This window comes from Salvelinus alpinus, chromosome 15, assembly GCF_045679555.1.
Source record: "Salvelinus alpinus chromosome 15, SLU_Salpinus.1, whole genome shotgun sequence".
Lineage (NCBI taxonomy): Eukaryota > Metazoa > Chordata > Actinopteri > Salmoniformes > Salmonidae > Salvelinus > Salvelinus alpinus.
The window spans coordinates 39,915,036-39,930,846 of NC_092100.1; the positions used below are offsets into that span (position 1 = coordinate 39,915,036).

The 15,811-nt window shown below is 41.5% G+C and overlaps 1 protein-coding gene across 1 annotated transcript; it reads right to left on the reverse strand.

Moving 5' to 3' along the window:
* Nucleotides 1-815: 815 nt before the first annotated feature.
* On the reverse strand, nucleotides 816-15,201 carry LOC139540047 (S-adenosylmethionine sensor upstream of mTORC1-like). Its single transcript, XM_071343586.1, has 5 exons — nucleotides 14,912-15,201; nucleotides 5,146-5,287; nucleotides 4,816-4,947; nucleotides 4,499-4,613; nucleotides 816-4,134 (listed from the first exon to the last, which is right to left on the reverse strand). Exons 1-5 carry the CDS (start codon nucleotides 15,072-15,074, stop codon nucleotides 3,502-3,504), a joined length of 1,185 nt encoding a protein of 394 aa, XP_071199687.1. The 5' UTR covers nucleotides 15,075-15,201; the 3' UTR covers nucleotides 816-3,501.
* Between the last annotated feature and the right edge of the window lie 610 nt (nucleotides 15,202-15,811).

Below are 15,811 nucleotides of genomic sequence, written 5' to 3' on the forward strand. Positions count from 1 at the left end.
CTGTTGTTTTATTTCTTTACCTTTTTTTACACTATTGGTTTGAGCCTGTAAGTAAGCATTTCACTGTAAAGTCTACACTTGTATTTGGCGCACGTGACAAATAAACTTTGATTAGATTTTACTGCTCTAATTACATTGGTAACCAGTTTATAATAGCAATAAAGCACCTCGGGAGTTTGTGGTATACCACGGCTAAGGGCTGTATCCAGGCACTCCGCGTTGCGTCATGCTAAGAACAGCCCTTAGCCGTGGTATATTAGCCATTTACCACACCCCCTCGGGACTTATTGCTTAATTATAAAGACGACCAACCTTTTCTCACGAGCGCAATGCTAGTTCCAAAACAACCCCTCTTTTGAAGAGTTCTTCAAAAGCACCCCTTACGTCTACAAAGGTTAAAAAACAAACTGATGGCAGAGTATATATTCTTACATTAACCTTAAGGTAATTTTTTTAACCTTATATTATCCCAAAGGACCCAAACCTTTTCTTTTTAGAGTGCAGTCGGTGATAGTTTGCCTTTGGCCGACTCCAATACCAGCAAGTGAAGAAGAGAGCCCATCTCATGAAGCCTGGTGATCAATAATAAATCATATATAGTCTACAGTAGCAACAACTTTTGACATGTAGCACATCTGGACCTACTGTAGAGTTATTCTCATCAACTGAACATTCAAATTACAATAGAAGTGAAACCTACTACACTTTGCTATATTTATGCTCTAATAAATATGACAATACAACGACTCAAGTTCACCTTAGTCCTATTAAAAAAACTAAAACAGAATGGAGATCACAAAATCAGACATGGAAGCTGCATTAACATTCATTTATAAAATAGAATAACAACCATGCACACATTGTCCTGCAATTGTCAAAATCCTTAATACTGAAAATGAAGCTGTTTATGAAAGTAATGGAATCAAACTCTTGGAAGACAGATACAAAGATGAGTGTGTCACTAATTGCTTACTGGTACAATTCACAACCCTCAAGCAAATGATTTGTAATGAGAAATGTCTGTCTTTTCTGTTACTAAAGATAAATAGTTTAAAGTACACCAAATATTAACTGACCAGAAAGTTATCTAGTTACAACGGATGTATAGCAAGTTGAAAGCAATATGTAATCATTATCAATGACAAATTACATCATTTAAACAAAACACATTGTTCTTAGGGTAAAACATTGAGCCAATTATACTTTTAAGTGGAAGCTGGTAGCTCATTTGTACAGTTGCACATAACACAATTATTTGGCAAAGAAAACCCATTGTATACTGCCAAGTGATAACGTGTGAGTTTTCTAACATATGGGCATGAGAACCAGGACTGCAAAAACATTACCGGGGATAAGTAAGAAGGCACCTTTAGGATTTCAGGTAAACTGATGTGAGAACATTAGGGTACAGGTACATCATACTGGTTATATTCATAAGGGCACGTCCCAAATGGCACCCTATTCCCTACATAGTGGACTAATTTTGACCAAGGTCCATAGGGAATAGGGTGCCATTTTGGGACGCAGCCTATATTCCCCATGACAGGATTCACATGACTCATGGCAGCTGAGAGATTAGTCTACTATTTATGAAGTACATTACAACAAAACACTCATGCACACTCAACCTACATATCTCCACACACACACACACACAAAAAGGGGAAATATCATTACAAATATATAACAAATGAGTATTTGTGTGCTAGTGTCAGAGAACAACACAGAAACCTTCCCCATAAGGATACAGTACAGGATAAAGCTGGCTATTGCTAAAATGCACTTTGATGAGATCAGAGATTACATGACGAGACCGTGTGGTATTAGTGCAAAACCTCATTGAGGCGAATCTTTTGGAATTCTATTAGAGTTCATAAGACCATTTTGACAACTGTTTTGAGATAATACATTTTTTTAAGCAGAGTACACACTAATTACTTTCAGGTTGTGGATGAAAATACATATACAAAGAGATAGTCAAATTAACTTACTGATGCAATGAATGACTCAGTATTTGTTGATACTATACTTATTCTACCAACCTATGAATGAAAAGCAAATATTGAAGAAAAAAAAACATTTTGAATTCAGAAATTCTTCCTACGGCCAATGTTGCTCTCCTCAGATATGAAGTACTTTAAAGGAAAACAGTAACTGACAGCTAAAGCTGGTGTCTTAGTCGATATGTTTCACTTCAGTGGACATAGTGTGGTCAGTATAATTTGTCTAGTTACCAGTACCTATAGAGAAGCCAACAGTTACCTATAAAGAAGCCAAGACATCACTACAGACCTATTATTGATCAGATAATGAAGCCTAAATATTGTTCCACACAAAAGTATTTTTTTTACAAATAAGGTTGTATTGAACATTGAAGGTAAGCTAACATCTGTGCATATTTACATAGCAGTTTCTTCACACCAGCAGAGAAAATAGAGCAATGACTATTTTGCAACACTCGTACCATGGTACACTATGAAAAAAAAAAAACAGTTTCACATTAGGAAAAGTTGTTTTTTGTAGTATATATATTTTTTTACCTTTATTTAACTAGACAAAGTAACTACATACCTTAAGGTTCTGAAAATGCTACAAATATCACTTTAATTGTTATGAATCAGTGAAAAAGAGGCTGAAATAAAATGGCATTGCCACACATCGTGTTGGACAAAACCAGTGTTCAAAAGTGAACAAAATCACATAGTTTGCTGAGTACGACAATGTTTTATTTTTTCTTTATATTTTGGAAAACTAAATGCACGCCAAGAATTAGAGAACGCCTCGCCTGATTTACAGAAGCAAGCATACCCCTCTTTCCATCTCAATCTTTCCACTAACCAAACCTGACAAACCTCTGTGGTATCGGTCTCTTTAAGAGGGATTTAAAGTCAGCGGCTTGCTGGCACTGAAGCACATTCACGGTTTAACTACTAAAACAAAGCCTTTGAAAGATTGACTGTCTTCTGTTAGTAGAGCGTGACAGATCACAAAGATGGGATGAAATGCAAGGGGCAGGCTAACTGCATCTATCCTGAGAGCATTCAGCTACCGTGTCTTCATTTTTAAAAACTAATTTATTTTGTGTGTGTGTGTGTGTGTGTGTGTGTGTGTGTGTGTGTGTAGAGAGACTAACCATGTAAGATATCGAATAATAAACAACTCACTTCTGTAAACTTATTTTTCTTTCACTCTGTGCAAACTGCGTTGTTAAGTTAAGGGAAAAGAAGAGTGTGAGAAGAATGCAGCAGGTTCATTTGGCAGCGCAGCAGTTGGGGACAGAGACAGCCGGTCTCAAATTGCTCCCCATCCCTCCCACTTGCCCCTCCCATGTTGCATGTCTGAAGGCTCTGGTTAGGTATAAGCAGTGCAGTGGCAAAGCTACAACAATATTGCTTTCCTCCTTTCAGATCTGCAAACATTGAAAGGTTAGGGCCAAGGGGAGCCTTAGGGATTGAATAAGGACTTAGAGAGAGTAGCTAGTAGGGTTTTAGCTCGTCTAGCTCAGCTCTGCAGCAGTATGGGGTCCTCCAGCTCGTGTAGGAAGGGCAAGGAACTGCTCTGACTCTCTCCTGAATCCGAGTCGTAGGGCGTGTCAGGCAGCTCCGTGAAGCCCCACGCCAGCTGGTCGTCCTCGAAGACGGAGTGGGCCTGAACCAGCACGTCTGTGTAGTCCTCCTCCTCGTGGGATTGGAAGTCCTGAGGGATGTAGAGCATCTCGGGGTAGTTACCGCTGACCAGGTCACTGGTGGTGGTCAGGGACACCTTGCGGAAGGCTATGAGGTGCATGTGGGAGAACTTGATGTACTTGCAGCGCCTGAAGCCCAGTGACTCCACCGCCACGCGCCAGCTGCGCATCATGAGGGCGTGGCGGTTCTGGTGGGAGGAGTCGGGGGTGATGATGAGCAGCAGGCCATGCAGTTCCAGCAGCTCGTGGGCCTTCTTGCAGCAGATCCAGCGCTGGTAAGGCGAGGGGAAGTAGGAGAGGAGCAGTGAGAAGACCACCACGTTGAAGAGTTGGGCGGGCAGCGCGTCGATGGGGCTACACAGCTGTCTCAGGAAGGCTTCCACTGCATCACCAGCCAGCTGCAGGGGCTGCTGGAGCTGGAGGTTAAGGAAGTCACACTTGTATACACTCTGGGGTGGGGGGGAGAGAGCAGAAACAGATACTTTAGAGTAGCTCCCAAAAGAGTATCAAGTTGCAGTATTTTAGACCCACATTTAAAACCCACCATTCTTATTCCATTTGGTTCCCCAAATCACTCTATGCTAATATTCTGCCAGTTCCTTCACAGCAGGTCAGGTTTCATTGCAGTCAAGCGTTGACACTCTCTGCCAAGGGACGGCATTGTTTTGTGGTCTGATATTCACAAAATGAACTAGCTACCTGTCTAGAAAACCCCTGACATTCTGTCGCGGCCGTAGAGGAGTGAGTAAGACGGTAAGAGTCAGGATTTTTTTTAAGCCGAGGGAGTGACCACTGACTGTAAATTGTACATACCTCGACCGCAGGCACTATGTCAATACCGACTGTGAGGAACTCGTCAAACTTCAGGAAGGGGTTAAAACAGCTGCCAACGTCCAGCAGCCGCATTTTACCAAGCTGGGAGATGGACCTGAAAGTGGAGAAATCAGAGGCATTAAAGAGTTAGTGTTAAGTCTGACACACAGTGAGTGTGCTTAATGAGAGCAGTGGCTAATATAAGTCAATATGAATATTGAATGTCAATTATGAACGTACAACAGAGCATGCTGAAGTTGGGCAAAATAGTCATGAAAATCATCAGGGTTTGATTTAACATTGCAACGGTGCAGTACCTGGGGATGAAGGAGCTATAAGGCTGGGCACTCAGAGTTGCAGCTGAGGCGGCCATGGCAAGCCTGGCACTCTTCTCATCCTTCTTCAACATTCTTTTCATCCCACCATCCAGGAAATACTCCTGACAAACACTGGAAAAATAGTCCCAAAACATCACACATCACGGTATTGATGCCTCACCGTTAAAACGACACGGATGTGCAGAAATTCAACGAGCAGAAGTTAAGATTAACCCAACAGCATTGATATGGAAAAGGCTTGATTAGTCATCGCACCTAACATTGGAGTTCTGAGCTAGTACAGCGCAGCCAGAGGGTTATTTGTTTTACCTGCGACACCACTCGATGCGGCCCTCTCCCTCACAGGTCTTGGCCCAGTGGTTATCGGCCAGGTTCTTCATGGCCAGGGCGTATTCACTCAGAGTCTGCTCATCCTCACAGTGCTCTCGCCAGATCTTCTCAAAATCCCCCACTGTGGAAAGAACGAGATAAATAAAAATAAAAAAGGCAGGAAGGAGGTTGAAACAGAGAAAAGAAACCAAACACGCCTACCTCACAATATACAGTATGAGATAGCAAAACAAATAAGCAGAAATGAAAGTGGGCCAGGCAGAGATTTGTTTCCCATTTCATTTCATCACATTCAAATTCATCATTAGTAAATGGTAAGAACTGAAATTGAAAGTCCTGTCAGTTTTGTTTCTAAAAATGGCATGCAAGCATAGTACATACAGTACCAGTCAAAAGTTTGGACACGCCTACTCATTCAAGGTTTTTTTAAATATATATTTCTTTACTATTTTCTACATTGTAGAATAATAGTGAAGACATCAAAACTATGAAATAACACATATGGAATCATGTAGTAACCAAAAAAGGCTAAAAAAAATCTAAATATATACGTTTGAATAATCTAAGTAGCCACCCTTTGTCTTTGGCACCTTTGCACACTTCACATTCTCTCAACCAGCTTCACCTGGAATGCTTTTCCAACAGTTTTGAAGGAGTTCCCACATATGCTGAACACTTGTTGGCTGCTTTTCCTTCACTCTGCAGTCCAACTCATCCCAAACCATCTCAAATTGGATTGATGTCGGGTGATTGTGGAGGCCAGGTCATCTGATGCAGCACTCCATCACTCTCCTTGGTCAAATAGCCCTTACAGAACCTGGAGGTGTGTTGGGTCATTGTCCTGTTATTTTTTTATTTTTTTTAAAGATAGTCCCACTAAGCGCAAACCAGATGGGATGGCGTATCGCTGCAGAATGCTGTGGTAGCCATGCTGGTTAAGTGTGCCTTGAATTCTAAATAAATCACAGACAGTGTTACCAGCAAAGCACCCCAACACACCTCCTCCTCCATGCTTCACGGTGGGAACCACACGTTAAGATCATCCGTTCACCTACTCTGCGTCACAAAGACACGGCAGTTGGAACAAAAAAGAAATCTCACATTGGACTCATCAGACGAAAGGACAGATGTCCACCAGTCTAATGTCCATTGCTCATGTTTCTTAGCTCAAGCAAGTCTCTTCTTCTCATTGGTGTCCTTTAGTAGTGGTTTCTTTGCAAATATTCGACCATGAAGGCCTGATTAACGCAGTCTCCTCTGAACAGTTGATGTGTTTGTTAGTTGAACTCTGAAGGATTTATTTGGGGTGTATTTGGAAGCTGGTAACTCTAATGAACTTATCCTCTGCAGCAGAGGTAACTCTGGGTCTTCCTTTCCTGTGGCGGTCCTCATGAGAGCCAGTTTCATCATAGCGCTTGATGGTTTTTGCAATTACACTAGAAAAAAAACTTTCAAAGTTCTTGAACTTTTCCAGATTGACTGACCTTAATGATGGACTGTCATTTGTCTTTTCTTATTTGAGCTGTTCTTGCCATAATATGGACTTGGTCTTTTACCAAATAGGGCTAACTTCTGTATACCAACCGTAACTTGTCACAACACAACTGATTGGCTCAAACGCATTAAGGAAAGAAATTCTCAAATTAACTTTTAACAAGGCACACCTGTTAATTGAAATGCATTCCAGGTGACTACCTCATGAAGCTGGTTGAGAGAATGCCAAGTGTGCAAAGCTGTCATCAATGCAAAGGGTGGCTACTTTGAAGAATCTTAAATATAAAATAGATTGATTTGTTAAACACTTTTTTTTTAGCTACTACATGTGTGTTATTTCATAGTTTTAATGTCTTCAATATTATTCTACAATGTAGAAAATAGTAAAAAGAAAAGAAAAACCCTGGAATGAGTAGGTGTGTCCAAACTTTTGACTGGTATTGTACATTGTGTACACAATAAGCCAACATTGAGATGTACCTACTTGTAAAGTTTTTTTTACATTCATTCAATAGAGGAATCATTGTCATTCAACCCCACATAGGCTAACAACATTGCTTCAACATTTTCTAAAAACATGTCATCCTTCCAGCAATATAGAGGTATAGCTGAAAACCAGACTTTCAACAGAAGTCTTCACATCTGTTCCTATATATCTTCACAAATTCCCTTCACCAGGTCTTCACAGGCGTACAGCAGAATGTGTTTAGCTTGATAAAGGAAGAAATCCCATGACCACAAGAGGAAAAAAACAATATCAGATTGGCAGAAATAAAACAAGACGACCGGTTGGAATAAACAGCAGTGCCCTAGTACAAAGCATGACTACTGTGGTACCAATGCCAAGCAGACCAGATCATGCTTTACTTATTAACTAATCACGGTGTCAGCTGACAGGACAACTGCCCAGTGTCTTGTCTTTCAAGACCAGTTGCTAGGCCAATCAGTCCTTCTGCTGGTAGAGTGGAAAATACCGGTTGTATGCCGTTTTTAAATTTGTGTGATGATTGCAACACAGTGGGAAATAGACCTAGGCTATTCATAGATGTCGCTATTTTTCACCAGGCCGGTATCTAGCCAAACCGATGCTAAATAAACAAAATGAAAACATTGGTTGCAAAGTAAAATGAGTGGCTAATAGGCCTATATTCTGTCCAGGCTGACAACCACAAGAGCACATTACATTACACTATTAGCAGCCGAGCTACACACAGAATGCAGAGCTCCATTACGGTTTGACTAAAACTGAAAGTGTGGCCCTGGACATTCTTCCAGTAAGATTAGCCAATTTTAGGGTCCAAAATAGCTGAAGTTGACACGAGAGACTTGCCTCATGATAAACAATCTGTTAAGAATAGGATTACTGGCAGATTCCTCAACTGGTTGTCTCAACAACCCTACATCTGAATGCAAGACTAATTCCTGCAAAGGCCAATAAACTGAATTGAACCAGAAATGCATATAATGTTTTTACACAATCTTTAGGCCTATAGGCTACCCTTATCTTTCCTCCCCAATTATATGGGCCTATGTGGAAAACAGCCGAAGTAATAGAACATCTACCCTGGTGTCGAAAAAAATAAAAGAGAAAGGGAAATCCAAGAAAATATATATTTTTTAAAGATCTGCTGACGGGATGAAATGGAAGAGGTACGCATGTACAGTACCAGTCAGAAGTTTGGACATACTTACTCATTCCAGAGTTTCTTTATTTTTACTATTTTCTACATTGTAGAAAAGTGAAGATGTCAAAACTATGAAATAACACATGGAATCATGTAGTAACCAAAAAAAGTGTTAAACAAATCAAAATATATTTTATATATTTCAGATTCTTCAAAGTAGCCACCCTTTGCCTTGATGACATCTTGGCACTCTCTCAACCAGCTTCATGAGGTAGCCACCTGGAATGCATTTCAATTAACAGGTGTGCTTTGTTTAGTTCATTTTTAGAATTTCTTTCCTTCTTAATGCGTTTGTGCCAATCAGTTGGGTTGTGACATGGTTGGGGTGGTATACAGAAGATAGCCCTATTTGGTAAAATACCAAGTCCATATTATGGCAAGAACAGCTCAAATAAGCAAAGAGAAACGGCAGTCCATCATTACTTTAAGACATGAAGGTCAGTCAATCCGGAAAAGTTCAAGAACTTTGAATGTTTCTTCAAGTGCAGTCGCAAAAACCATCAAGCGCTATGATGAAACTGGCTCTCATGCGGACCGCCACAGGAAAGGAAGACCCAGAGTTACCTCTGTCGCAGAGGATAAGTTCACTTGAGTTACGGGCCTCAGAAATTAGAGCCCAAATAAGTTAAAGAAACAGATACATCAACACCTGTTCAGAGGACACCGCGTGAATCAGGCCTTCATGGTCGAATTGCTGCAAAGAAACCACTACTAAATGACACCAATAATAAGAAGAGACTTGCTTGGGCCAAGAAACACGAGGAATGGACATTAGACTGGTGGAAATCGGTCCTTTCATCTGAAGAGTCCAAATATGAGATTTTTGGTTCCAACCGCCGTGTCTTTGTGAGACGCCGAGTAGGTGTGTGGTTCCCACCGTGAAGCATGGAGGAGGAGGTGTAATGGTGCTTTGCTTAACCAGCATGGCTACCACTTAACCAGCATGGCTACCACAGCATTCTGCAGCAATACGCCATCCCATCTTGTTTGCGCTTAGTGGGACTATCATTTGTTTTTCAACAGAACAATGACCCAACACACCTCCAGGTTATGTAAGGGCTATTTGCCCAAGAAGGAGAGTGATGGAGTGCTGCATCAGATTACCTGGCCTCCACAATCACCCGACCTCAACAAAATTGAGATGGTTTTAATGAGTTGGACCGCAGAGTTAAGGAAAAGCAGCCAACAAGTGCTCAGCATGTGGGAACTCCTTCAAGACTTTGGAAAAACATTCCAGGTGAAGCTGGTTGAGAGAATGCGAAGAGTGTGCAAAGCTGTCAAAAGCAAAGGGTGGCTACTTTGAAGAATCTAAAATATATTTCGATTTGTTTAACCCTTTTTTGGTTACTACATGATTCCATGTGTGTTATTTCATAGTTTTGATGTCGTCAATATTATTCTACAATGTAGAAAACAGTAAAAATAAAAACTCTTGAATGAGTAGGTGTCCAAACTTTTGGACTGGTGCTGTATGTATGCATGCATGTATGGCCTATAAATATGTGTGTGTGTGGAGAGAAAACAGGTGCACATGTTTACTGGCTGAAAATTGTCAGAACTGCATGTGCTTTATTTCGGTCTTGCCCTGGCTGTGTCAGCGTCGATTATAAGTGAAATGTATGTATCATTTGCGCCTGTCAAAATATATCTTCCATCTTCCTTTTTGCGAGAACATAACAAGGACTACATGAAATACAGATCGCACAAAACATTAAGAACACATTCCTAATATTGAGTCACATTGGTCAAATTGTCAAGAAAGGCTACTAAAGTGTGACTTTGTCCTTGTGTTTCTTGGCGAGTTATATTGTTTTGTTCACATGCTAGGTTGTTTTTCAATGTTAGTTTAAAGCTACAATATGAAACTTTTTGGGCACATTGGACCAAATTCACAGAAATGTGTGTTATAGATCTGTCACTCATGGAAAGTAAGTCTAAGAAGCAGTAGATTTGTTCTGTGCGCTATTTCTATGCTTCCCATTAAGTTCCGTTTTTGCTTTTTTTTACCTTCAGTTTTGTACAACAGCTTCAAACAGCTGAATAGACAAAATGTTTGATTATGGAAAGATATTTCACGACAGTGTAGATGGTACAATGATGCTCTGTACTATAATTGCTTGTTTTGTCAAACTGAAATTAGGCTATTAGAATTTTTGCAACCAGGAAATTACGGAGTGATTTCTGCATAGTGCATCTTTAAGTTTGCTGCAACGGTCTGCTGCTCGGAAGACATTGCAGTGTGAGATTTTTTTCATCACAGACAAGCGAGTGCCCAAGTTAACATGGTAACGGCCAGTCCCTTAAAGCAGCAGCTGAACATTTGTCTCACCTAATGATTGCGCTTGAATCATGGTTCACTCCTAAAAAAAAATTAGGAACTTTGTCATTTCTTATCATTAAAACACTCAAATACTTTAATTGTTCTCCTAGATTAATTTGTGTGCTTCTACATTTCTAATTTAGGAGCACATTATGTACTCCTTGTAAAAAATGTCAGCGTAGAGCCCTGAACTACTACTGAAATGTCCTCTCACTGTCAACTATGTTAATTTTCAGCAAACTTAACGTGTGTAAATATTTGTATGAACATAAGATTCAACAACAGACATAAACTGAACAAGTTCCACAGACATGTGACTAACAGAAATTGAATTATGTGTCCCTGAACAAAGGGGGGGGGGGGGTCAAAATCAAAAGTAACAGTCAGTATCTGGTGTGGCCACCAGCTGCATTAAGTACTGCAGTGCATCTCCTCCTCATGGACTGCATCAGATTTGCCAGCTCTTGCTGTGAGATGTTACCCCACTCTTCCACCAAGGCACCTGCAAGTTCCCGGACATTTCTGGAGGGGGATTGAGATCCGGGCTCTTCGCTGACCATGGCAGAACACTGATATTCCGGTCTTGCAGGAAATCACGCACAGAACGAGCAGTATGGCTGGTGGCATTGTCATGCTGGAAGGTCATGTCAGGATGAGCCTGCAGGAAGGGTAACACAAGGGAAGAGGATGTTTTCCCTGTAACGCACACCATTGAGATAGCTTGTTGTCATTGCAGGCACAGTCCGATGATGCTGTGACACACCGCCCCAGACCATGACGGACCCTCCACCTCCAAATCGATCCTGCTCCAGAGTACAGGCCTCGGTGTAACGCTCATCCCTTCAACGATAAACGTGAATCCGACAATCACCCCTGGTGAGACAAAACCACGACTCGTCAGTGAAGAGCACTTTTTGTCAGTCCTGTCTGGTCCAGCGATGGTGGGTTTGTGCCCATAGGCGATGTCGTTGCCTGTGATGTCTGGTGAGGACCTGCCTTACAACAGGCCTACAAAGCCCTCAATCCAGCCTCTCTCAGCCTATTGTGGACAGTCTAAGCACTGATAGAGGGATTGTGCGTTCCTGGTGTAACTCGGGCAGTTGTTGTTGCCATCCTGTACCTGTCCCGCAGGTGTGATGTTCAGATGTACCGATCCTGTGCAGGTGTTACACGTGGTCTGCCACTGCGAGGACGATCAGCTGTCCGTCCTGTCTTAGGCGTCCACAGGTGTATGTTCATTAATTCTTTATGGTTCATTAAACAAGCATGGGAAACAGTGTTTAAACCCTTTTACAATGAAGATCTGTGAAGTTATTTGGATTTTTACGAATTATCTTTGAAAGACAGGGTTCTGAAAAAGAGACATTTATTTTATTGCTGAGTTTATAATAAATAAGCAATATCACTCAGCCTTTTGTGGCAGGGTAGCCTCTTTGTTGATTCTTGATGTTCATTAGTAAAACGGTTCTTATTATTGTATCTATTTGAACATAAATTGGTTAAAGATGCAGGTTACAGAAATGAAATTAAGCAATACACCCCATTACTTCTTACTAGTAATACATTTCTTGTTTTAGAAAAACAGAAAGCATGCTCATCCAGGGCGAGCGCAATGTAATTACATCAAATATTTTTGCTGGCTTGTGGACCAAAAAAGAAAAATCTCCCACCCTGGTCATGGAAAGAGCAGGTGTCCTTAATGTTTTGTATACTCAGTGTATATAGTCTAGTAGCAGAGTGAACAGTCTATGACTTGGGTGGCTGGAGTCTTTTGCAATTTTTCGGGTCTTCCTCTGACACCGCCTGACACAGAGGTCCTGGATGGCAGGGAGCTCAGCCCCAGTGATGTACTGGGCTGTCTGCACCACCCCCTGTAGCACTTTGTGGTCAAGGACAGTGCATTTGCATACCAAGCAGTGATCCAACCAGTCAAGATGCTCTCAATGGTGCATCTGTACAACTTTTTGAGGATCCGAGAGCCCATGCCAAATCCTTTCAGCCTCCTGAGGGGAAAGAGGCACTGCCGTGCCCTCTTCATGACTGGGTGTGTGTGGACCACTTACGTTCTTAGGGATGTGGATGCCAAGGAACTTGAAGCTCTCGACCCGCTCCACAATAGCCCCGGTGATGTGGATGGGGGCATGCGCTCCAGTCTTTCTCCCTATAGTCCACGATCAGCTCCTTGATCTTTCTGACGTTGAGGGAGAGGTTGTTGTACAGGCACCACACTGCCAAGTCTCTGACCTCCTCCCTGTAGGCTGACTCATCGCCGTCGGTGATCAGGCCTACCACCGTCAGCAAACTTGTTGTTGGTGTTGGAGTTGTGCGTGGCCACGCAGTCGTGGGTCAACAGGGAGTACAGTAGGGGACTACGCACACACTCTTTAGGGGGCCCCGTGTTAAGGGTCAGTGTGGCTGAGGTGTTGTTGCCTACCCTTAGATTCAAGCACAAAGACCAGGGATGTTTTACAATGCATCGCAAAGGTCACCTATTGGTAGATGGGATAAAAATAAAATAGACATTGAATATCATGGAGCATGGTGAAGATATCTCCTGCATTGGAGTTAGGAAGGATGCCTGTATCCTTGTTGTGACTAGGTGTACTGATACACCTTCTTTGCAAGACATTGGAAAACCTCCCTGGTCTTTGTGGTTGAATCTGTTTGGAACTCATTGTTCGACTGAGGGACCTTACAATTATCTGTATGTGTTGGGTACAGAGATTAGGTAGTCATACCATGAGGCCAATTGTGACGTTAACACAGTTACAAAGTTGAATGGCTGTGATAGGAGAAAACTGAGGATGGATCAACAACATTGTAGTTACTCCACAATACTAACCAAATTGACAGAGTGAAAAGAAGGAAGCCTGTTCATGCATCCTGTTTGCAACAAAGAACTAAAGTAATACTGAAAAGAAAAGTGGCAAAACAATACACTTTTTGTCCTGAATACAACACAATACCACTATCCACATTTTCAAGCACGCTGCATCTTGTTGTGGGTATGCTTAATTGTTAAATACTGGGGAGTTGTTCAGGATAAAAAAAATACACAAACAGAATGGAGCTAAGCACAGGCAGAGGAAAACTTGTTTCAATATGCCTTCCACCAGACACTGGGAGATAAATTCACCTTTCAGCAGGACAATAACAAAACACAAGGGCAAATCTACACTGGAGTTGCTTACAAAGAAGACAGTGAATGTTCCTGATTGACCAAGTTTGACTTGGTCTTGGTCTATGTTAAGACCTGAAAATGGTTGTCTAGCAATGATCAACAACCAATTTGACAGACTTTGAAGAATTTAGAAAATAATAATGATCAAATGTTGTACAATCCAGGTGTGGAAAGCTCTTAGAGCCTTACCCAGAGAGACTCACAGCTGTAATCGCTGCCAAAGGTGTTTCTACAAAGTATTGACTCAGGGGTGTGAATACCTACGTAAAATAGATATTTCAGTATTTCATTATCAATAAATGTGCTAAAATTGCTAAAAACATGTTTTCATTTTGTCATTATGGGGTCATGTGTGTAGACGGATGAGAAGAACATATATTAATACATTTAATTCAGGCTGTAACACAAACAAGTAACAACAAAATGTGGAATAAGTCAAGGGGTATGAATACTTTCTGATGGAACAGTATCCGGTGTGTGACAATAAAACATATTTTCATATTTTTCTCGTTATTTTCAGTTTCAGAACAGGTGACACAAAAGCCATACAATCCAGGCTCACCTGTCTGACAGTGCCCATGAGCCAGTATATTACGATCGAACAACCTTCCCAAATGACTATAGGTAAGAGGCTATTATGAATTTTGTTGCCAAATCATACAATAAAGATCCAAACAAGCCGAGTTAGTAAGTGGACACTGCAGCTTGAAATATTCCCAGGCGGCCCTGATCTAACGTTACATTAGTCTAGTTTGGTCATAAATAAAGTGAAATGTAGCCACACAAGCTAGCCACCTAACGTTAGCTACTATGACAATGTTTTTTTAAGACAGTAGTCGAGCCTGACATGTTCCCCGTCACTTGCAGTATGTGCAAGGCACCCAAAATAATAAATAATGCTAGCAAGCTAGCTAATGTTACTTAGCGAACTACGTTAGCGTTCTACTTGGGGCCTTATTTTCACCAAGTTTAATGGCCCGTTTGCTGACAGACCGGACCCCTGAATTTTTCTAGCGGTTTAAATTAACTAACGTTAGTTAGATAAAGCTAGCGACGCGTAACTACCTTCTCGGTATTTTCTTCGCAGTTTTCTATGGACATTCTTGACGACTCCGGACAGCTTTTCCTGCTCCTTCTTCTTGCACCTCGTTTCCTTCGGAATAAGAACATAGACCGGCTCCAGTTCGGTTTCTGTATCTCCTGTCTCAGCATTGTTCACTGGGTCCATAGTCCTGCGACGCTTCTCCTTCCTCACCAAGGCAAGGCTTTTCTTTTTACAGACTAGCTACAATTTTTCACATTCTAGGTTAACTACCGGTGCCAGCCAGCACACCAGGGCCACAAGCGAACAACGTGCGCGCTGATTGGTTCCCCTGGACACACACGCTGCAGTGCTGACAGCTATATGACCAATCACAGAGCTGAAAACAGAAACACCTTCAGCGTTCAGTTGCATGCGTTATTTGCTGTTTAAATCGAAATAATAGCTCCATTTAGAGATTACAGCTTTATAATGTAGCCTATTGCTATCTAAAATGTGTGTGCAAATGAGGATGTAAGAGTACAGGTTGCTCTGGTTATAAAAGCTGTCCACATTAGCTACTGTATGGAGGCCTTTCTCCTGTATGATGTTCCTGGCACAAGAATTAGTCAAATAAATTCCATACTTTCGGCTTTAGGTTTGACGTTCCTAAATGAAGTCCCTTCAAGCCTCTCTAGCAGCTCCTGTAGAGGCCTTGCCTTTAGATACAGGCCTTGTAACACACAGGGTTTGTAGCATAGTTTGTGGCTACATACTGCCACCTTGTGGTAGATAATATTGAGACAGATTCCTCAGACCTTCCAGAGTCCAACTTCGAGGAAATGTTAGAAAACTTTTTAGAAAAAAATAAAAAAATATATTTAAAAAAGTTTGCTCAAACAGGGATCTCAATTCAGCAGCTCTGGATGTACCATGTGCTCATA

What these genes read in the sequence shown, in the direction of transcription:
- LOC139540047 (XM_071343586.1), bottom strand. Translation starts at nt 15,074, where the DNA reads ATGGACCCAGTGAACAATGCTGAGACAGGAGATACAGAAACCGAACTG. An exon ending in GCGAAGAAAATACCGAGAAG is followed by an intron (nt 5,288 to 14,911) that starts GTAGTTACGCGT and finishes TTCTTTCCACAG; the next exon opens with TGGGGGATTTTGAGAAGATC. An exon ending in TATAGCTCCTTCATCCCCAG is followed by an intron (nt 4,614 to 4,815) that starts GTACTGCACCGT and finishes CTCCACTTTCAG; the next exon opens with GTCCATCTCCCAGCTTGGTA.